Source organism: Aplidium turbinatum, chromosome 13 (assembly GCF_918807975.1).
Source record: "Aplidium turbinatum chromosome 13, kaAplTurb1.1, whole genome shotgun sequence".
NCBI classification, from domain to species: domain Eukaryota; kingdom Metazoa; phylum Chordata; class Ascidiacea; order Aplousobranchia; family Polyclinidae; genus Aplidium; species Aplidium turbinatum.
This window is the reverse complement of record NC_137484.1, coordinates 18,257,095-18,281,106: the sequence shown is the minus strand read 5'-3', so window position 1 is coordinate 18,281,106 and position 24,012 is coordinate 18,257,095. Positions and strand designations below refer to the sequence as shown.

Here is a 24,012-nt window from a genome sequence, read left to right as displayed (position 1 = left end):
AACGTGTTAGCAAGTTGACATTGATCATTCACATTCTTATTGCTCAAGTAGCCTATCAAGGCATGTACGCCAGACAAAAGTTAGATGTTTCAAAAATTATTACTTCAGAATACGTTTAGCTACGCTAGTGCTTGATCAAAATGCACGAGGCAAAATATTTCACTTTTTTGCATTGAACAAGTGTAATCGGCCGATTACATAATGTGATCAAAACAATATGGAAAATATTATTTGACACATAAAAAAAGTTAAATTTTTCAGCTTGAAATCAAGCAATGCATAACAACACTTCGTTCTGAAAACTTGTAAAGACTTGATGAGACTCACCACGAGTTTTTGGATCTGTTCCTCTCTGTCCCTCACCAAAGATTTGAGTTGATTGATAACATCCAAGTCTTCGGGTCGGCTCTCTCTTCGTTCATACATTTCATTTGCCTCCTCTAGACTGTGCAACACAAAGGCGGCTGTTAGAGTTATTCCAGACAGCAAATCAGTCGATTTTTACTTTGATTCAACGTCTGCAGACGTTGAATCAATGTAAAAAACGACTGACTTGCTGTTTGGGACGACATGGTTTGCACATTAAACAACAATTCTCAACAGCAGGTTTAAATATGTTTGTTTTTGATGCTGTACATTTTCAAGATTGTGAGCTGACATTGTATGGAAAACATTAAGATAACAAGATAAAACTACAAACAACACCTCAATTAATTCGACTGCTGCCGGAGCACTACTTTTGTACTTTCACTTTTCAATCATATTTTACTAATTGAATTTTTCTTGTGCACAAAAAGCAAAAATATACTAGAAAAATTGATCGCTACCACCAAAAACGTAAACAATTTATTAAATTTAAAGCAGTAAAAATAGCTGCCAAACTTTTTTTAAAACTGTTTCAAATTAAACTTTCAAGCTAAACAGGCATTTCACAAAAATTTCTGTAAGCAAAACACAAGCTACAATTTTTGATCAGGCAAATATAAAAAGAATGCTTACGCGATTTGTAGAGATGATATTTTGTCCTTGAGAGCTTCAGTGGCTTTATTGAATTCGTAAACCATGCCATGCTTGCGTCGGATGAAATCCGCTTCGTATTTATCCTGTTTAGACTGAAATTTTCTAGTCATTTCTTCTTCTCTATGACGTAATTCGACGTTGGCCTCGCTTCGAATACGAAGTATTTCTTGACCTGAGCAATAGAAAGTCGTAAACTACTAAATGTGTTTGAGCTTCCTGAAAGCCGTCTGTGAGATGGGATTAACTAAAAACAGCTATTTTTGTGCTTTTCTTCACCCACCATAAATATTTTGTACAGTCTGTGTCACGCAATACCACAATTGGGAACGTGATCTTCCCACACGACAGCCTCATATTCTACTGTATTTGAACAGCCTCTTACTCAAAATGTTGGTGACAGTGAATGTTCCTGCGTACATTGTGTCAAACAGTTTGTGCCAAACACCTTGTGCTAAACACATTGTGCCAAACACATTGTGCCAAACACATTGTGCCGAAACACATTGTGCCAAACACATTGTGCCAAACACATTGTACCAAACACATTGTGCGAAAAAACTTTCAGTATTTTCATTCAGAACATTTCTAGAGATTGTGAAGATTAGAAATACAGTTCGCACTTTCAGAGCCTGGAAAGCTATTGTGATCAAAAGATGTGTTTAATCTTAGAAAATAAAGAATTAAGTATCCTTAAAATATAAATGACATCAACATCGTTCTAACATCACTTTACAAATTACTGACGAAAATTTTAGGCAAAAATTGAGATGGGATAAGGTATTAAGAACGAATTACCTTTCTTATCCAACTCTCTGTTTAGTGCGGACAACATCTCATTCTGTTCTGTGACTTTGTCTCTAAGTTTATTCATCTCTGAAGTTGAGAGCCTCAAATCAGTTTCGAAGTCACATAACTGAAAAAAGCATTGATTAAATGATTAACTCAAGCTTAGAAACAAATATCCATTTAACGTCTATTTCACGTCGAATCGATGCAAAAGCATAACCAGTTACCACGTTGCTGGTTGGAATACGATAAGTTAGAAAGTGACTCGTGTGTAAAAGTTGTTGAAACCAAGGTCAGAAATGCACGAGCTACCCAGCTAGTAAATCACTCCATTTTACATTGATTCAACGTCTGAAGACGCTAATTTACATTAAAAAAGGACTGATTTGCTTGCTGGTTAGGATATGTTTGACCACTGAAATAATACAATACGATTTTTCTGCAGAAAAGTACAAAGTTAAACTAAATAACTAAAAAAAAATGTATTAATGCGACATTGCAAAAATCGTTCTAGTTTCAAAGTTTTCAAATTAATTTATTGTCAGTCAACAGCCAATAGATGCTTCTTGATAAGAATGGGGAAATAAAAGGCTTAACGAACAAAAAATAGTTTCATTCATTGTTTTCGATTCTCTATTATACTAAGTATAAACACTGAAAGCCGTTTATTCAACTCTCAAGGACATTCAAGGGCTTAAGAAAAAAACGACAGTTTTCTGAGAGACGACTATATCCTATGTCTCTATGATGTTTCGTCCTCAATAGCCTACTATGTTTATTTTAAAAACTGAATTAAAAGTCTATTTAATTTTCAACCTGTGCTTTTGATACAACTTACTTTCTGATTGAGTCGCTCTTCGTTTCTCCGCTTCACCTCCTGTGATTGGTCCAATTCTTGTTTCGCTGCAGCGAGTTGACCTTCGTAGTGCCGGGTCATCTCCTCAACACTAGCAGCCTGCTGGTGGGATAACTCACTGCGAAGTTCCTCTGTAAAGAAATCGAAACTTCAAGTTTCCAGCGGCAAAATTTAAACTAATGTTGATCGTTGATCGGACGTTAAACGTAGGAGCAATTACGTTGAGCGATTACACTGAATGACGTACCCATCATGACGTGCAATCGCTGGCAACTAGACAACAGACACAGCTTTAAACTATGTACATCTAGACTTTATCCATCTCGACACAATAAAGTACAATGTAATTACAATTACAGATGCAATATAATAGACAGCCTTGAGTAGCAAAAGACTGTTTATTCACTGGCTAAGATTTTAGGAAGGACACAACCGCCTGCTCTCGAGCAACTACGACGTCCTTTAAGGGCGTTATGCAGGTGATTTCACTACTTGGCCACGTACTTTTCAGAGTCACAGTGAATACTTACCAAGGTCTTGTTCAAATTCCGCCTCCTTTCTTTCCATTTCTTCTTGTTTTTCACGCTTCATCTTGTCTTTGACACCTTCCAGCGATATTTGTTGTGCCCGCATTTGGGAGTGCATCGCTTCTCTGAAAATGATGACGTCATAATGACAATATTACTTTCTATAAAAAAAAATGCTCAAAATTCAATCAACATCATACAGAGGCACACTGTTGCGAAATGCACATTCGCGATCAAAAATTATCAAAGAATAGGCTTTCTCATTCGAAACGTCTCGTGAAATACCAAGAGTAGCTTCCAAATTTCCTCAACAATTTGACAATCGAGCTGTTTCACAAAGTTACAATTTCTCTGCGCAATTGTGACGTGCGCAGAGTACAAACCTGTGTTTTGAGTGCAGTTGGTTCTCAAGGGATTTCAGCTCCTCTTCTTTGCGTTGTTCCATCGCCACTAGCGCCATCTCGTGGGACTCTTTTAAGTGTTTTATCTGAAAATCAATAAATTCTTATCAACCTTTCATTCCACAATGATTAGTACGAGAAAAGATGCAAAAAACTTGGAACTATCATATCATAAACTTGGAACTATCATATGATTTATCGTTGTCGTGATTAGAGGTTAGGAATCACATGATTAGAGGTCACACAAACGACAGATGCTTCAACATCGAAAAAATTCTTTACAAACAATGCAATTGTTAGAGATTTGCAACAATGAACCAGTTTCTAAGATTTTATAATTATTTTTCCAGGGAAATCTTTAGCGCAGTATCGCAGCACGAAAACCCAGCAACAGGATGATGAGAACAGTAGCAAAATTAAGGTTGCTTCTCAAAAAACAAATATGAAGCTTTGGCATGACAGCGCTGCATAAATCCACAATCGCTGTCGCAAGGTTGTTAAAAATTCAAAAGTTTTCACTAAAGTTTTTACTTTCATCGTGTATTCGTTTTCCGCCTGTATTGCTTCGTGTCGTAATCTCCGCTCCGTTTCCGTCAAATCGGATCGATCCGCTTCTAACTTCCGCTCAAAATCCCGACGTTCCATTTCGAATGAGTTTCTCATTTCCGACATCTGCAACAAACAAGATTTGAATACTTGTTCAAAACGTCACGCAACGTCAACGAAACAAAACGTAAAATTTTAAGTTAAACAAACCGTACTCCAAAAACATGAGTTTCTGAACTGTTTCTCCACTGTTCGATAACCAAGCATAACTTAATCCACTGTTCGATAACCAAGCATAACTTAATCCACTGTTCGATAACCAAGCATAACTGAATCATAACCAACTTGATTAGTTAGCATCTTGATCTGCTCCTCCCAGCCGACTTTGGATGCTTCTATCTCGCGAGTCTTCATCACATCAAGATCATGGAGCACATTGCGGCGATCTTCAGCATGTTGCTCGGTCAACCGCATCCGAAGCTCCTCCAGCTTGGCTCTGCGGAACGAAGGAGGATTGGTGTAAGGATTTTTGTGCAAAGTTGAGGTAATTCGATTAAAAGTATAATACTCACATCACAACTAAAAAAGCTTGGGGAGAAAATACATCATCGAAAATACCAAGTTATCAAAGCGATTTAAATTTTTACGTCTCTCCAATTTGGCATTAAATTTCATAACTTTTTTTAAAACTATAGAAAAAGCTTTTCGAATAAAATTTAAGTCGTTGTTGGTTTCATACACAGCTCAAAAACTCACAAGTAACTAAAAGGCACGTTTGATTTTCGAAAATACCTCATTTCTTCCTCCCACTTTCTGTCTGCATCCTTCATGGCCTTCTCTATTGCCACCTGATGTTCAGTGTTCAGTTTGTGAACAAGTTGTTGGTGGGAATTTGTTTCCTGAGTCAGTTCTCCTCTGAGAAACAAGATTGAAGCGTTTTTAGTGAGCTAAGAAGAAAAAGAAGTAGAGCTAACAAAAACATCCCAGACAGCAAAATCGGTCATTGATTTAACGTCGCCAGCCGACGTTGAATCAATGTAATAATAACGTATTTTACTGTCTGTAATGTACGTAATAATGGCGTATGTAGTAATGACTGTAATGTATGTAATAATCAATGTAATAATGACGTATTTTATTGGGAGTCGCTTCACAGTGATTTAACCTTTGCGCATGTTGAATCAACCATTGTAAAAAGGACATGTTTATTGGCTAGGTTTGCATTTGGGAATTACCCAATCAATGTTGTCATCACAACGATGTTGAAAAACGTTGAAAAATTGATCTTCAGAGTTAGAAGTTACGACTTCACAGCAATTAATTAGAAGTGCATTAGTGGCCTTTCGACCCAGGATATCACAGCAAACAAAACATTTTTTTACATTGATTTAGTATGTTTAAACGTTAAATCAATGGAAAAATAACCAGTTTTGCAAGCTAGGATGTAGGACTTTCTGCAAGATAGTCTTTAACAACATTGATTTTTTTTAAATCAAGAATTTCCAGGAAGCAATTTCTAGAAGGACCTAAAAGCTTGTGCTTGAAATAAAAATTTATTTAATAAGCTACAAAAGCACCATGTTGTAAAAATGTAAATCAACATGAAAATGATATACTGCAGAATTGAAGTTATCGTTGCGTTAAAATTCACAGATGCTTAGTTCAGATAATACACACACCACCACTTAAGAAATACCGATACGCCTATGAGAACAGCTCATATGACAAACACTCAGAATACACCACATTATTTTTAATGTCCAAAAATGTATTTTTTAGGCGATGTGTTCTAGTTTATATCAAATTTTTAATCTTGCTTATAAACATTGAGTTTATATTTCCATGAGTGTATGTTATTCTTTTGGCTACGTTGAATGATTTAATCTGGACGTCACTTGGACGTGATCGTACGTTTAGAAAACGTAAAGCGAACCAAAGTGTTCTCAACGCAAGCAACAGCAAAACAGCAGTGGAACCCTCGAAGTCTACTTGACACACAACTGGAGTTTCACACCGCAAGCTATTCCCAAATATATCAATATGCTACTGCGTTGTTTGTTCGATGTTATGGAACGTTGTAGTAATGTTATCGTAGATTTTGTATCCAGATTCTAGAAACTTTCCCGTTGCAGTCTAATATAACTCAATAACAAGACCAACTATGAGACTAACTAAACAATTTTTTCTGTTTGTATGTTAAATAAACGTAAATGAACGATGGATTGTAACAAAAAATAATAGCGTTGAAAGATCGGTGAAGCACAAAAGCAAAAAGTACACATCTTGATGCTCAGTGAACCATGACGCAAATTAAAATCACATACAATGACGTCACCAGATGTCCCTATTCTAAATCAAGTATTTTGATTCGACCACTGAACATAGATTTGACAGCAGAGTAGCAGAAGGCTGGAAATATGATACAACTCACAAATAACCGGTTGACTGTGAATGAATGGATCAAGAAAACAATGCCAGATTGTGTTATTCTAGTCTTGTCGATCTTGCTCACAATACAATACCGTATGCCAGTATATCTTTTTTACAAGAAACGAATTGTATTTTTTTCTTTTTCACAATCTACCTCTAGCAAGAAGTTGAACTTGTGGCAAATCGAAAAATCCTTCAGAAAGACCCTTAATGCTACATACCAGAGTTGCTTGGGTTGCTGGCTGCTAGAAGCTTGAAGGGAGGGTACAAATAACTTATTGTGGCATACCCGGAAGTGAATTGCGAGAGTTTATTTATTTTTCAATTACCCGACCTGTGTGTTTATTGTTGTATAAAACCAAGCCACGTATAAAACATACTGATTCAAATCATAGTCTGAAGAAAGCGTTTTGTCAAAAACAATCCCACACTTTATGATCGGGTATTACGGAGCTGAAGTCGCCGCCGCAGTTGAGAACAGGAACATTAATTGTTTTTGTCTCATCAGTCATCAGCCTTTCCGCTAGTACAATTATCAAATTTTTCTATTACTACATCAACTGTTTTAAGGTGTGTGATGCTTACTGCTTGCGGTATGTCTGGAATTCGGTCGCAAATAAAAATTTAAATTAAAGCAAAAAATACCTCAGTTCAACAATTGTTGCTTCTGACGTTCTGCATTTCGTTTCATTGGCCATGACGTCATTTTCGAGTTCACTGATGCGTGACTTCAAAGCATTGATGTGAGTACTGGCGTCGCCCAAGCCACTTTCGTGCTGCTCAATCAATGAAGATAACCTGTTGACCTAAGATGAAGAAAACAGCCAATTATGTTTTTAAATATTTAAACAACAAACAAAAAAGCAAACGGCGGAAAATTACACCGCTCATCTTTGTAGAACACGATGCGTAACGCTCTAACTTGTGAAGACAGACGTTAAACTTGGCTGCTGTCTGCTGGAGTCTTCATCAAAATTAGGCTCTGCATACACGAAATCTTTTCATACAAAAAAAATTCATCCATAAAACAACAACCCAAAACTGCATATTTTGCTCATGCTTTCAACTTATTTACAACAAACTATTTGCTTCATTCTTTATTTTTCTTATGTTCCAACATCCAACGTGTCCTATCAATAGCATTCTGTGAATCACAGATAAATTGGATGCAAATGTCAAGTTAGAATATGCTGAAATCAAGCTCATTGAAATAAAAACTCACTTTTAACATCCCCATCACTTGTTTCAATCGAAAAAAAATACACAGCAGCAAATACAAAAGTTGAACTTCTTTTTTTTAGTTTTGGAAACAAAATATCACTTAACCTATGATTGAATTTCTGCACGAGGATTAAAAGGATTGAATTGAGACAGAAAATTAAGAGAATCAAACCAAAAACCGGGATAGGACATTCATTGAAGCGATGCATATTTCTCAAATGCGTCAATCTGTCAACTACGCCCATGATAAAAATCAACAAATTCATATTCACTTCTCGTTTGGGAAACACTTTTTCGTTAAAAAATTCTACAATTTTTGTTCGATCTTAAGCCAAAAATATTAAATGGCTGTCTAAATGATGATGTCTAAATGCAAAGAAATATATAGCTTTGCAAAACAAACTTATTGGTTTACTCGATTACCGGTAATAAAATTATTTGCGTTACATTGAATCAACATCTTTAGACGTTTAGTGCTGTGCAACAAATTGTTTTTTTGGCTGAGTGCAGACTGTGCAATACAATGGTAATGAAATACCGCATTGCCTTGTGCTACATTTCAAGTGATTAGTAACAGTACGCAGGGTTAACTGGCAGTTGAAGTGTCTAAATTACTAATGGGTTAGCTCATAAATGACAAAGTTGCTATTTTTAAAATGACATGCCGATGGTGTATTTGGAGAATCAAGTTCACTGATAATAATGCGCAGTTTGTTTGAGTTGAAATTGAAACACAACACAAAATGAAAACAATCTTTGAAACGGAAATTTGTTTTCGCCACAAGGCAGTCTTGCGGCTTAAACAAATTTAATAACCCTGTATCGGTGACAAGAACAATATGACCTTTTGTGTTTTTAAACTTTCTGGCATCGAAAAATTCTGAAGAAACCAGCTCTGAAAAATTCTTTATCAGCACCAAAGAATTTCTCCGCGATGGCTTTTATTTTTTATCTATCAAAACTACACAAAACATAAAAAACTGACAAGAAAATGTTGTCAAGCAACGTAATTTTATGGGAAGACTGAAGATTCTTTTGGTGCAAAAACTATTTTCAAAATTGAAACGAAGTAGAAAAATTAGTACTTTTCAATTTGGTCTCAGCTAGTAAAGTTCGTCCTCAACGTCTGCAAACGTTGAATCAACGTAAAATGACAAATTTTGCTTGCATGCCTGTTGCTAATGCTAGAACAGATAGCTTTTTACGCATAAGTTCAACGTCTAAATCAATGCAAAAAATAAATAGTTCTGATTGGTTGGAAAGTGCATCCGATGAGAAACTCACTTCATTTTGAGCGTTCTTGAGAGTGCGCCTGACTGCATCATTTTCACCTTCCAATTTGGCGATAGCGGCCGCTTTGTCCGCCTCGAACTGGGTGGTTTCACGGAGAATACGATCCTGCATCTCTTGCAGAAGTTTGTCCATTGCTTCCTGAGTCTGAAAAAGATTCGTCTTTGTTGTAAGGATTTACTACAAATTGCTCTTTAAGTACCGTAATGAAAAGTTGGAATATTTATCAGAATTAGCAATCATTGCAACTTTCATCAGGTGAACATTGCAATGATTGCTAAAGAATTGCTCTTTTAAAGTAATCTTAACAGTGTGCCGGTATTGGTCTACTGACTATATACCTTTAAGTAAAAATATGATCCCATCTATCACTGACTGAAGGTAATTTGAGACATGATAGCCGTTCTAGAATGCAACATGGCGAACGATGTAATTCCTTTTCGGCTAATTACATTGTAAGTTGTTTCTTTTAATTTTTACACATATTTACTTAATATGGTATTCGTTCCTTTCTCAAAGATGGTTTTCTGAGGAAAAAAAGGTCAAGAACAGCAACAACATTAACGTGACAGAAAAAGGCCACACCACTAATTGACTAAGAACGCAAGCATGTCAAAAACAAGTTGAAATCACATAAAACAAAGCGACCTGTTTCAAGTGTTTTGTGACTGTGCTGTCGATAAGCTCAAGTTACAAAACCTGTTTTTTTGCATTGATTTAACATCTGCCCACGTTACTAGGTTGGATTTTGCGAGCAAGGGCCTTGGGAAAAGCAACACAGACTTGATAAATTTTCAACAACTATTGATTGACAGTTTTGATACCAATACAATCTGACCATGTTTTCGTGAATCTATCTTGTTATTACAATTTGGGTAGAGAGGTAACTCTTTTAAACCATAAACAGACATAACTCAGCAACAACACTACATTTAACATTATAAAAACAAAAAGCAAACGTTTTCGGCTAGTCTGTGTAATTTTCATTTTCAGTTATCATTTTGTGTGAGCGAGGCAGTTTCTCAAATGTTTAGATTTGACCATATTTTTGCTGTGATACTATATGATTCTTTAGCATTTCTTTTAAAAATGTATTTTTCTTATAGGGTTGAAAAGGGCTATATGACTAGCCGAAAACGTTCGCTTTTTGTTTTTTGTTTTTATAATGTTAAATGTAGTGTTGTTGCTGAGTTATGTCTGTCTATCTTGTTATATACTTAAAAGTTTCACAGAATTGCTCGGGTCAATCAGTAAAGAGAGAATTAACCTAGCTAGCAAAATATGTGCTTTTCACATTGATTCAACGTCTACAGACCTTGAATCAAAGTAAAAATAACGGATTTTGCTAGCTAATAATCAACAACGTAGGAGAAAGCAACCCACCATAAAAATAACTTTCAAAGTGATACACAAAACCGGTAGTCATTAAATGCCTGAAAGATTTTGGTAAGGCTAAAGTCAAGCGTAACCGTTTATAACGTTATTTAAAAACGATAGTTGAACAGAATATGACACTGGAGTGGAAGGAACAATGGAGCAGTTTAGATTGTTGTCTGATTTTCAAGTGGCTTGGAAACTTCTTTAACTTATCCATCTGCGGTAAATTAATCCCACGCCAACCAAATGAAGAACCCTAATTATGTCCGTGTCACGTTTGTGCAACTGCATTTGACAGTGAGCAACTCAGGATTGCTGCAATCGCCGCAAGGAAAATCAAGTCTCCACAACTATGAGGTAAAAAATTATGTTGAGCCCGACCCAGACAACAAAATCCGTCGTTTTTACATTGATTCAACGTCTGCAGACGTTGCATGAATGTAAAAATAACGGACTTTGATGTATGGGGAGTAAGGGTGATTCAGAAATTGATTTTTTTTTTTAATTCAATGGGCACCCTCTTGTATCGTGTCAATACCTGAAAAAATAATCCTGTCAAATTTTTAGGGCAATCGAAAGCATTTTTAAGGTTGCTACCGACTTTGAAAGCTGCACATAATACACAAATGGGTCATTCCCTGTCAACTCAACAGGGTGTGCAAGCTCGACCCTCTTAGATTTTCTTGAAATTTACACTAAAGTTTCATATTAATGTATAATGCAACACAAAAAAAATTTCAGCTCATTATCTCAAGACCTTTAGAAATTACAGCCCTTCAAAAGTCACCAAGGTCACTCAAAATGTGTTCGCATGTACAATTGTACATTTTCCTCCATGTTTGGGTCTTCATAACTTTTAATCTAAAGCATTTACAAAGCTGAAATTTGGTAGTCTGAAGAAGCAGCCCTAGTTTTCATATCTACTACCAAAATTGCTAATTTCCAATTAGTTTTAGATATAGAACTTTTCAAAAATTGAAATTTTTTACATTTGAAAATTTTTTATCAATTTTTGATGTCCGCTATCTCCCAAACCAATAATCACAGAACTACCATTTTGCATATCATTAATCTATACTAGTTAATAATTAACCCCTATGAGACTGACACCAAACAAATGTAAAATTATTGAAGTTTGGAGGGTGTAAAGATGGTTTGGGCTTCATCTGTAATTTCTAGGGCTGTAATTTCTAAATTAATTTCTAAAGTAATTATCTGTAATTTCAAGGGCTGTAATTTCTAAACGTCTTGAGATAATGAGCTGAAATTTTTTTTTGTGTTCATTATACATCAATATGAAACTTTAGTGTAAATTTCAAGAAAATCTAAGAGGGTCGAGCTTGCACACCCTGTTGAGTTGACAGGGAATGACCCATTTGTGTATTATGTGCAGCTTTCAAAGTCGGTAGCAACCTTAAAAATGCTTTCGATTGCCCTAAAAATTTGACAGGATTATTTTTTCAGGTATTGACACGATACAAGAGGGTGCCCCATTGAATTAAAAAAAATCACTTTCTGAATCACCCTAATGGGGAGTCATTCTCGCAAAAAGGGGGGAAACGTTGTCAAAACAAAAATATGCAACAGAGAAGCAAGAAAAATCTTTTCAAAAGGTATCTTCAGCGTGCCATCCCCGACAACGTAGCAATCACTCGAAGGCACAAATCCAGTCAAACTGCCAATTTGCCAGATTTTTACGATTAGATCGCAATTTCATGGCGAAAAAACAGAAATAATTCAACATAGTGTACCCAGATCACACACCGCCAATATATTGCTTTGAAATATTGTACATGATGTGATTTTTAAAGATCAAGATTCAAGGTCTTCTAGCTTAATCCTATTTAAAGTCATCGCAGAACAAGTACAAGAGTCTATAATGAGGGAGTTTGTTATGCAAAAAACAAGATTTAGACCAACAGCAAAGTGACATAAAATAATGTTCCTACAAAATTGTTTCTCTGTAGTTTGGAATAAGACTTCAAACGCTAAGAGGCGATGAAACACAAGCAAAACTTAAAATCTGCTCTAAACTTAAAAAAACAACAACGTGTTAACATCCAGTCAGCCCCACCCCTTTTAACCTCCTAAATGGTGCATCAAACATTCTTCGAACGACGTTTCGCGTTACGAATGTGTCTGCGGGCGATGGCAGAACAGAAATAAACAGCTAAACTTTTCGCCAATGCGACAAGGCACCCAAACATTTAACAATAAGGTCATTGTACGAAAGAAGTCTTATAGTCAACCATCCAAAACATGAACTTGTATACGATAAGGATCAACGCTATTCCAGTTCGCAAATCAGTCCTTTTTTACAATGGTTCAACGTCTGGCAGACGTTGAACCAATGTAAAAAAGGACTGATTTGCTGGCTGGCCTGTCACAACCCATGGTCAGTAACATTTACGTCCAAATACGAAATTGTATGGAAAGGCGTTTGTGTGTGACTGACAGTAATCGGAAGAGTTAAATAAACTATGTGTAAATGGATTGCTGAAAAGTTTGTGCTTTCAACAGAGAACGCAATATCGTTGAAAACGCTTGAAGCTTTCACAATGCAGATATGCATGATAACATTTTAGAAATTATATGGCAAAATTAGAATTTTGACTTCAGAAGTAGGCTACAATATATATATAAAATAAAAAAAAGTACAACATATATTAAAAAATCGTGAAAGTGATATACAGGAGCTTTGCTACGTTTCTTTACGGCAAAAGTTTACTGGTTAGGAAAAAGATAAAAATACTGTAGTACCAGCGCATTACAAAGAAATTGAAAGTGCTTTTAAACTGCACTTTAAAATTCTTTGTTATTGCTTTTCGCTCAACGCAATATACGTTTATGTTCATTCAAACGAAGCAGCCAAGTGCACAACCTTATCGGTAACTAGAATGTGATCGATAAATAATTGATCCCCAGCAACACATGCAGCGTGCCAAACGACTTGCTTGATCTTTTGATCAAAAAATTAAAATTCCAGACATCATGAAACTATTTGTTACGCGCGTATGGTTAATTATTACGTTTGGTTTGCAGCATATCGGCCAATCTTTGCGAGCAGGAACAGAACTGTGCCAGCTTCTAAAATGTAAACCAACCGATTACGATCATTATATTTTACCATGGAGATTGGAGATTCACACCTTCTCAGAAGTTTTGGTCGCTTTTTGAGTATTTTTTTTGGGCTCTAAAAACGATTCTTCTTTAATCCGCACACTTTTTATTTAACAAAAAAGTTTACCGGAAGTCAAAAGCAGATGTCTGTAAGTGTAGCCTGCACATTAGACCAGTGGTTCTCAAACCGTGGTACGCAAAAGTCTTGTAGGTGATACGTAAGCAACCCATTGAAGTGAACAAGAGTTAAGGTAAAAATAATAAAATTTGCGAAAACTTTTAGATTTCGCAATGTGCATATCATATTTGCTTTGTTTCGGAGGGGGAGGGGTTCAAGCATTTATGATGCAACTGAAGTTCTCGGCTATGAAAAAATAAAAACAATTAAATTCATGCTATTACAACCATTTGATGTATTGAAAATATTGTTTTGAGCTCACTTCGTTTTTCATGGATTCAATCTCCGACTGATGGGTTCTTGTGACTCCGTCCATTTCTCTCTCAAATTGCTGTCTCAGGGTTTCCGTTTCGTCTTCGTGGGAAACCTTTATTTCCTCTAAATCGTGTTTGAATTGCTTGTGCAGCGACAACTTCTCATCATTTAATGTTTCAATTTTCTAAAAATAACAGTAGTCAACCGATCAAAACTACCAAGAGATGATCTTATTTTCAACTTGTAAAGGGTGTTCATAGCCGAGTTAACTGCACACAGGCAAGATTTATTAAAGCTGTTTTTTGTGCAATTTTAAACATATATATATCGGCACTGTTACATCTAATCTATTATAAACAAACCCACTCGCGCAATCTCAATAAAATTACATTTTGTTGATGTGACGCTGTTTGACGGTTCTTCAACATCAAATTATGTAAAATCAATCAACTAAAGTAATTGTGAAGTAGATACCTTTCCCATAATTTGAAGTTGCTGAAGAAGTTGCCTGTTTTCATCAGACTGGGAGTTTTCAAGGGTAATTTTATCCGACTCAAGATCTTGTAATCTCTTCTTGAGCTCCTTCATCTGTACTTCCAGATCGCGAATGCTTTCCTCCTGCGTGAATTTGATTGCTTCCAACGTTCCAATAATGCCTAAGACAAAGTCAGTTTATTTTGAAACGAGCGGAAATGAGAACAAAATCGATACCAAATGTGCTGCATAAGTACCGTAATCAATATTTGGTGTAAACAGCCAGGGGAGTTGGCATTTCTGTTTTGCTACATAAAAAACACTGTTGATGGATAAGTAAGAAGCCACACAAAAGACGCTATGCAAATGCTGTAAAGTAATACAGTATGCGAAAAAGTCACGAACAATAATAACGCAAATTGTGTGCAAAGAATTCTCAATAAAAGTAGCAATGGCAGTTAGTAAGCAGCCTATGCTGTGGTACGCATTAGTTTATTGAAACAGTTTTGCTTTTAAGTCTATAGAAAAACTCTTTTATCCAAGGAAAGGTGTGTGCATTGTGCACTTGAAATAACAAACCATCATTCCAATACCAGATTTTCAGCTCACCCAAATCCAACTAGTTTTTGGAATCTTTATACCAGTACGGTATATACATTAAGTATGCAAGTAATTGCAACAACAGGTCGATGATTTTCACTTCACGAATTTATCGTTTGTACGCTCATGTGTGTAGTGACCACAATCCCCCACACATATCAGAAACATTTCATGTTTAATTCAAAGTTAGACAGATAAAATTTTGGTTAATTGTACTTGATTTTCTTAAAACATCAGCAGCTTGTGACTCCACTCTTGAATTGGCCGTTTTCAACTCTTCTTCTAAAGACCTGGTTTGATCTAAGGATGCTTTACATTCTTGCTGCAGTTTTCCCAACTGTTCTCTTAAATCCTGAAAGATGAATAACATTTTAAGCAGTCTACCACATGGAATTCCGTACATACATATTGTACGAAATATTAGTGTTGCTACCAATGCAACACATCTCATGCAACAGCAGCAGTAATGCAAACAGTGCAGTACTAAATATTTTGAAATTGCTTTTTAAACTTTTTGGTTATCTGAACACTGATCGTGCTTGCATGCTGCAGTCCATGCTGCAACTATTTCATGTGCATGTTAGATCTAAAGATGTGTATTCCTATGCTGAGTAAAATGTTATAAAAGCAATAAAACCCTTCAAATTTTTTTTTTGACTTTTTATTAGACAAGCTAGACATTTTTAAAAAGTATGTTTTTGTGAATGTGGTAGGCAAGTGAGATGGTTGTTGTGATATTTTTTGAATTGTTTTATTGTACTTGTTATCCCCATGCAGAAGTTTGCAAAATGAAAAAAGCTGCAGTAGATTTTGAAAGCAAACCTCACCCTTTGTGTCAGCTATTTAGGTTAAAATTGTTTAATTTTGTGCATTGCATGAAGAAATTACTTTACCTTTAAGATTAATAAACTTCATAAAACAAAAACTTTTTATGAAGATGAAATTTATCACTTACCTTGATATGATCCAGCGCTCCATTGGCCTCAGATTTAGATTGAGTGAGATACTGATTTAAAGATGCCACCTCATCTCGTTGAATATCTAACTCAGATGATAATTCCTTTACTTTATTCCTCAAGGAGAGCTCAATTCTAGATGTCTCTTGTTTAAGGGCAGTTTCACGTTCCAACCATTTGGTTGATAACTCTTCATCAGAGATACTTGACGCACGTAAAGCCATTAGTTCATGTTCATAAAATGCTTTTGCTTTATCCATTTTTACTTCGGAATCTTCTATTGTCTTTTTAATTTCTTTTTTGAGATTTGAAATTTCAGTTTCGAATTCTTGAACTTGAAGATGATGAGATTCAGTTAGCTTTTCTGTGTTTTGGAATGAAGTCCTTTCTTGCTCTTGCAGTTGCTGTCGAAGATCAGCTACTTGCTGTAAAAAAGCTGAAGTGACTGAATTTGTATTTTTTAGCTTTTCCTTTTCTAAGTTTGTGACAATTTCCTCAAAATCATGGATGCGTTGTTCAAAAGCAGTTTTTGTTTCAATCATTTCTCTTGTTAGCAACCGAATTTTTTCTTCGTGGGCATGTTCTTTTTCTACTTCTCGCTCGGCGCTGATGTGCTTTTCAGCATCAATCTCAACCAATGCTTGCTTCTTTTCTCGTTCAAATACACTGATACATTCTTCAAGATTTTTTATTCTCCTAAAGACAAAACAGATTATGTAGCAAATTCGATATTTATAAACATTTGAAAGAAACAAAACTCAAACAACACTTTTACTAGGTATTGAATAAAAAAAGATAATTAACATTACAAACTTTTGCATGAGCAAGTTTTTTTTCCGACGTTATTTTGAAAAAAAAATAACAAGATTGAGAAAGCAAGATACAAAAACACTTGTCACCTTCTCAAATCAAGTTCGCTTCCAATTTTTAGTCGATACTGCTGAATTTTATAAGCAGTTTCTGTCAACATTTGCTGGACTTCTTCTTCATGTGCATCTTTAAGTGCAGCCATTGAAGCCTCGTGCTCATCATTTTTTGTATTAAGTGCATAAATCACCTGAAATGAATGAATTTGTTACAAAGCTTAAATCTTGCTATCAAAGTTGAAGCAATAAGATGTAAATATGGTTTTAACCAATGTAACAGACATACAGTAGTTAAAAAATGAACTTTTTAATGATAAACTCGTGTTCAATGATAAAGTTCAAAAAAATGTTACCTTAGTGAGCTGAGCAATCTTCTTAGACATTTTCAAATGCATATCCTGCATGTCGCCAGCACCATCACTACCTCCAGACAACCCATAACTAGGCAAGTGCTTTTGGTTATGAAATTGCCACGACATTCTACCAGTTGCCATCACACCACACTACTTAGAATAAATTAAACGGAGAAAAAATAGTTTACTTAGTCATTACATTTTAGATTTTTGGGAACTGAAATATACAAAATTCTTTGTAATTGCAGGTTGTCTTGTCTGTCATTTTTAATGATGAGAAAGAAAACTATATTTCTGCAAAAGCACAAACATCTTGACAACAATTAACATACGGTATATGTGCCGGTAGGCGGTATATATATCTTTCTAGCAATTATTATTCTGCCACATTTTAAATAGAGATGACAAAATACTTATCAATTACCTAATAACTATTTTTAAACAAAATTCTATCTTAAGCATAACCTCATATCATAACGTAATCCGAAAAAGTACGTTTTTATTTCAATTGTGGTTTGAAAACAAACTTTACTTGTGTGAAGTCTAAATCAATTTATTTTTTTAATAGTGCCACTTATAAACAAACAAGCAATGTAAATGAAAGGTAAAAACAATGCATTGTAAGTTACAGCTGTTGGTAATTATGGCACAATCAGGATGATAGTGAAAGACCATAAGCGGGCATCTAGTCAGCCACCACCCCATAACAATAAATCTAACTGCACACTCATGCACACATGTGTGTGCAGAGGCAGGCACACTACTTTAATAAATAAAAAAGGTTTAACCACTGACACTAAAAAAAACTGCTGTTGTGTAAAACAACTTCATCTCCAGATTGAGAAAACCGAGGATAAGGATTCAAACTAGCAACCAAAATGAAGCCAACGAGCAATCTGTGATTGTGTGCTAGAATACAGCCTTTGCTGAACACTAAGTAAGCTCAAATACACTGTTGACCTAACATAGTCCATTTGAAATGTACAAAGTGGATAGCCTAAATCCTTTCAAATGATGAATTTTCCTAAATTGTTATTCGACACCACTCATGTCACAGCAGGCCTAACCAATAACAACCCAAACCTAAAGCTGACTACTTAATCAATAATCATAGTTCATAAAAAGCCAATCTACACTTCTACACTTTTTTAAAGTAAAATTTTATTGCACCATCTCTAAGATAGCGTCCTAAACGAACTGATTTACAGCTCCTATTCAGGTGATTTACAGTACTATTCTGGCACGTTTTAAAGAAGGTTTTACCACCTTTTCCCGCTCATTAACGTGCTGGTAGGCCTATATTGACTATTGTAGTTAGTAGTATATTTTTCGTCCCGGACGCGTTAAAGACGGAAAATAAAATGAATGAATGAATGAATGGTACTAACTAGTCTGCTGTGCTTGGTACAGCTGTTGCGGCTGTTGCCTGCGTTAGAAAATCAGTCAAGTAGAAAGTGGTCCAGAACGCTATTTCCAGCTGTTAGCATAAATAATTCGTTGTCAAGGAAACGTGACTGCTTCAGACACTTAATTTTGCACAAAGTTGTTGAAAAAGTTAGATAATAATTTTACGCAAATATTATATTTCACAACTTCATGGAATCAATTATTTTATGTAATATTTATGCTACATGAGCTCTTTTTTCAACCTTTTCAAAAATAGCAATAGCTATATGGATCCGCCTCGATAACTCGGTTGGTTGTTGAGCACCAGAATTTGTGCACGAAGAAAAGTCAAGATCGAAAAGTTCGATTCTGCGGGAGTGCGCAGGCCGCAGGAGTAACGAATTTTAATCACACCCCTCCGTTCAGCGGCACCTAGTAGAAGAGAATCAATCACAGTCAGCTACACTTTAACAATCGGAAACTTCACTCTGCCAATCTCGGTAACCGGCCTTGAGCCAGTGAAACTGCTGTGAAATAATCTATCAGAGGCTTTCTCAGTCCGAGAATAAAAATTTAAACCCAAACTTTGCTCGTTCAGCTTTCAACTTGCCTTATTTTTTTCTGTCGTACTTTAATGTGATTTTATATCATTTCCCTGACTGTAGGTTGCCAAACCGGTAACTTGTTTGTTTGTTTTGTTTTTCATATCTTTATCTTTATCTAATCATATCTAAAAATATAGTCTTTCGCTGCTTCCAGTCTGTTGTTGAATAATTATATTTGTACCGGTTTATATTTGTACCGTATAGGCTACTATTTCGCAGCAGACAAAACAAAAGGTTTCTCTCTCTCTATCTTGCATTGCGGGAAAGCGGACTAGAGCGTTATGCATCGGTGTACGGTACGCTACGTCGGAAGCACGCTACGTACGTCAGGTGTAGGGGAGGATGAGGTAAGTTGAGCCACTTTTTACTTAAACGCTTCTACTAAGAAAACCGCTTGGTTTACAATAAAAGTGAAAGTGGCAGCATAATGGTTGATGCTTTGGCCTTAATTTAACAAAAAAATTTTTTTTATAACTCATAAGAATATTTAAAAAAAACATGTTTTAAATATTACGTCATTTTGGCTCAACTTACCTACCCCACGTGGTAAGTTGAGCCGGGGTGTGAGGAAAGTTGAGCCACTCGTTTTTGTTCAATAACAAAAGCTGTAGCGATGGTAGCCTACGTTATAAAATGCTATGCAATACATATGTTCACGAAATTATTGCCCAGATATTTGTCCCGAATTGTAACATGGACTGTGACGTCATCATTGCGATGCACTGTCATGCTTGAGCGACAATCTCTCATTATTTTTTCTCTATTCACTAACTCGTGTTTTGCTGCTTGGCGAAAACGTGGTTCGGCCTTTTACGATGTGATAAATCTATCGGACGGACGTATTAGAGTGTGCAGTGACTATTCCACATCACAATTGAACCCGTCTCTTTTTGACAATATACAATCTTAACTCAACACATGTGGAACCTGAGTCGAAAGTTAGAAAGAAGACAGGTTGGGTAGCAGTTAATACATAGCTGCTACCAGGAAGAAAGAACAACATGTAAAAGGATAAATTTATTTTGTTGTGACCAGGGCCGGATTTAGCTGATGGAGGCCCGGGGCACTTTTAGATCGGGGGGGCCCCCCTGCAAAATTTTTTTTCAAGCCTACGGCGCAAAAAACCACCTCTGCGTCTACAGTAGCATCAATCCAGCACTGCACAGCATTTTGCAGAAACTTCAAAGGCTAAAAAGAAGAAGAAATAACACAAAATCACATTTTTTCCACTTAGGGGGGCCCTTCAAAAGTCGGGGTGCCCGGAGCACCTGCCCCCTCTTCCCCCCTAAATCTGGGCCTGGTTGTGACTGCTCGACTGTGAAATGGCGCACTTCCCAGCCGACAAGTCTGCCACTTTTTTGTTGATTAAACGTCAACAGACGTTAAATCAATGTAGTACTAGCAGATCGTGTCAACTGACCTGCAGAACAGAAAATAAAACGATGAATTATTACACAATCCTGATTAAATAAACCTCCAAATGTGAATTTTCTAAATCAATTTCCGTTGTCTGTCAGAGCTAAACTTATTCCATATGCCACTGATCAAGAGAGCATGGAAACCGGAATTTCTTCTGACGGCAGAAAGTTTCTCCAACTGGTCGTGTGAGGAAGCTTTAACGACATCCTCTTTAAGAAAAGCACACTCATCGTCTGCTTTAAAGACAAAGTACCGCACAACTTTTCCTCGGACTTTCCAGGCACTTTTCTTAAAAAGTTGGCCTCAATTTCTCCATCTTCATTGAAGCATTCGATTTTACCAATGTAATGCACAGGTCGGGTTTTCCCTTGCATGTTGCTAGTAGGCTGCAAGTTACACTACAAATAAATTTACACTTCAATAGACCAATGGACAAATTATTTTTTCCAGAGATTTAGACTATTAAAGAGTAAAACACACTTTGTTATCTATTTAATGACTACATATATCATCACTTAACACTGGCAGCTGAAGTGAGGTAAGTTGAGCCACCGGCTCAACTTACCTGTACATCACTGGCTCAACTTACCTCAAGGCCGCCATTAAAAGTTAAACGGGAATTTCTCCAGTCATATATGAGCTAGCAACCTCACTTTAATAGTTTCTGAATGAGCTAACATTAGTGATTACTGTTAGACATATCAATACTGGTGAATGCCATAGACATTTTGTAAAACTCAAAAAATATTTTTTTTCAAAAAGTTCAAAAAACTTCCTAAAATCACTAAAAACAGTTTTTCTGTCTTTCTACAAGACAAAGACCTATAATCTTTACAGAACAGCTCCATATAAGATAAACGGTCAGGTAGGTGGCAGTAGAAAGTTGATGCGATTTTTATTTTTTGAGTTACGGGGGGTGGCTCAACTTACCCACTGGCTCAACTTACCTCACCTTCCCCTACGTCGGAAGCGACGTACACCTGACCCACGCTGCAACCGACGGCAATGTCTGTTTCCGGTTGTCTACTCTACTTATGACTTAAATTTGGTACTACCCATTACATTAGTCGAAATCAATCACAATTATAGTAAAGTTGCTAATGGGCTCAGAGAAACAACAGCAAGTGCGGGTGGCTGGAGTCGAACATGCACGCTCTCGACTGCAAGCCCAACGCGCTAACCACTCGGACACTGCTGACTTCATGAACTGCTTTCATGAACAGCAAATGGAAAGCTGTAGGCTTAGACATGTTTATCCATACGCCTTGTGCAGAAACTGCATACAGTTGAATAGTTGATTGATTAAATCTTTATTCTCGGACTGAGAGCTTAATCCTGGCAGTTTCGCATACAGAGGCAGGGCCGTGTTAACCGCTTCCAGCAGTGCCCCCCGGCCGGCGAAAATTTTTTTCCCACAAACTTTCTGTCTCATTTGCATATTTATGTAAGTGATTGATTGATTGAATCTTTATCCTCGGACTGGGAAAGCTTCTTGCAGAGCTTAATCCTGGCAGTTTCGCATACTTGTAGAGGCTTTGAATCACTGACGCAGGCCCGGTCACCGAGATTGACAGAGTGAAGTTTCCGATTGTTGAAGTCTTGTTGCCGGGGAATTATTCCATCCATTAGATGCCGCTGAATGGAGAGCAGTCCTCATTTCGGGGTGTGCGCTTGAGCAACGCACGTTGAGGAGTCCTCAACGTGCGTTGCTCAAGCGCACACCCCGAGAGTCGAACCAGCGCCGCTTGATCTTGAAGCTTCTTCGTTCCAGAAGTGACGCGCTAACCAATTGAGCTATCGGGGCGGATAGTGTAGCCATTAGTGGTTACCGCGCGGCGCGCGTAACTGTTTTTACCAATGTTCGCCCTCACAGCAGCCCATTTTCGTCCTCCAGGTCCAAATCTGAACGTTGAACTTGAAAAAACGCGTAGCTTGAAGACACACCTAGTCTAGGCAAGTTTAAAAAAGTTGAGAAAAGAAATTGATTGTGGTCACTAGTCTCAAAGTAAGATTTTCCGAATCGATTAAGAATTAACCCTAACCATAGCCCTAACCTTACTTTTTAACCCATTTTGGCTTAGCGTTAACCTTACTTAGGCCTACATTAATTTTTGCGGTGCACAAAAGCTTTTCAAAAAAAGTAAGATTAGGGCTAATGGGATAGGGTTATAATTCTTAATCAATTCGGAAAATATTACTTTGAGACTACTGGCCACAATCAATTTCTTTTCTCAACTTTTTTAAACTTGACTAGACTAGGTGTGTCTCCAGGCTACGTATTTTTTCAAATTCAATGTTTAGATTTGGACCTGGAGGGTGGAAATCGGCTATTGTGAGGGTGAAAATCGGCTGTTGTGAGGGCGAAAATCGGTAAAAACAATTACGCGCGGTAACCAGTATGCAAATGAAACAGAAATTCGTGTGAAAAAAATTTCGAGGCCGGGGAAGGGGGCACAACTGTTTGGGGACCCACTCATTTTGGTCTGCTTAAAAAAGAGAAAAAGTGCTAAGGCACCTGCAGCTAATAAGGCCCGCTAATTTTCAAACCTCAATATTTTTATAAATACTGCATAATTTTGAACGAAACTTGGAACGAGGATACTTTGGGTCTATCTAAACAACATATCTATAAAACAAGTTTCTAAGTAAAAGGGGTTGTAAAAAATTAAAAAAATTAAAAAAAATCTCAAGCGGGCCTTATTAGATGCACGTGTTGTGAATAAGGCCCGGTTTGAATTAGCACCGAAAGTGATGGAAAAGGTGTATTTTCACTATAACAACACCACAAAACAAATTCTAATCAACAACACAGGCACATATCTAATAATTAAATACACAGAGACAACTATTCCCTCCCCCGCTCCATGCTCCATTTTTTAAAAAGCGACATGGTGTTTTTAGATATGGTAGGGATGATAAAGTATTTTGATTCTGAAATTATGATATTTCCATTGCAATAACAAATTGGATTAATGGTTTAACAAGAATTTTTAGGTCACTCAAGTCTTTAACCCTCACTTTCTTAACCAGGGGTGCACAACGTTACCCCAGGGGCCCATGGGCCTCATTACAAAAATTAGCTTAGTCTGATCATCATTATCAGTCTTGCTTTAATTAGAAAAAAAGTTCAAATTTATTGGTTTTACTGCATCAGCATGTACATATCTTTCACATAAAATGCAAAAAAACGGAAGTCAAAGCGGTTTGTTAACTGCAGAACAGTCTAAAATATGTCTAAATTAATAAAACCACTCAATTTCAGTCCCCCTAAACTTCAACTTTCCGTAACTCAAAAAGTTCTCAACTTTAGGCTATGAAACTTTACCAGTTAGTCTCAATTCACCAT

The 24,012-nt window shown here is 36.5% G+C and overlaps 1 protein-coding gene across 2 annotated transcripts in view; it reads right to left on the bottom strand.

Moving 5' to 3' along the window:
- Window positions 1-17,463, bottom strand: part of LOC145782095 (protein FAM184A-like) — a 28,259-nt gene extending 10,796 nt beyond the window's left edge. For both annotated transcript variants that reach the window (XM_082593835.1, XM_082593837.1), the window contains exons 1-17: window positions 17,257-17,463; window positions 16,937-17,094; window positions 16,037-16,733; window positions 15,298-15,433; window positions 14,482-14,663; window positions 14,015-14,191; window positions 9,072-9,224; window positions 7,212-7,372; window positions 4,929-5,051; window positions 4,482-4,632; window positions 4,122-4,262; window positions 3,573-3,676; window positions 3,193-3,314; window positions 2,645-2,793; window positions 1,816-1,933; window positions 1,000-1,192; window positions 328-445 (exon numbers count right to left, since the gene is read on the bottom strand). In XM_082593835.1, the coding sequence (XP_082449961.1) occupies window positions 328-445; window positions 1,000-1,192; window positions 1,816-1,933; window positions 2,645-2,793; window positions 3,193-3,314; window positions 3,573-3,676; window positions 4,122-4,262; window positions 4,482-4,632; window positions 4,929-5,051; window positions 7,212-7,372; window positions 9,072-9,224; window positions 14,015-14,191; window positions 14,482-14,663; window positions 15,298-15,433; window positions 16,037-16,733; window positions 16,937-17,094; window positions 17,257-17,397 (3,024 nt within the window). In that variant the 5' untranslated portion in view covers window positions 17,398-17,463. The remainder of the gene's footprint in view (window positions 1-327; window positions 446-999; window positions 1,193-1,815; window positions 1,934-2,644; window positions 2,794-3,192; window positions 3,315-3,572; window positions 3,677-4,121; window positions 4,263-4,481; window positions 4,633-4,928; window positions 5,052-7,211; window positions 7,373-9,071; window positions 9,225-14,014; window positions 14,192-14,481; window positions 14,664-15,297; window positions 15,434-16,036; window positions 16,734-16,936; window positions 17,095-17,256) is intronic.
- Between the last annotated feature and the right edge of the window lie 6,549 nt (window positions 17,464-24,012).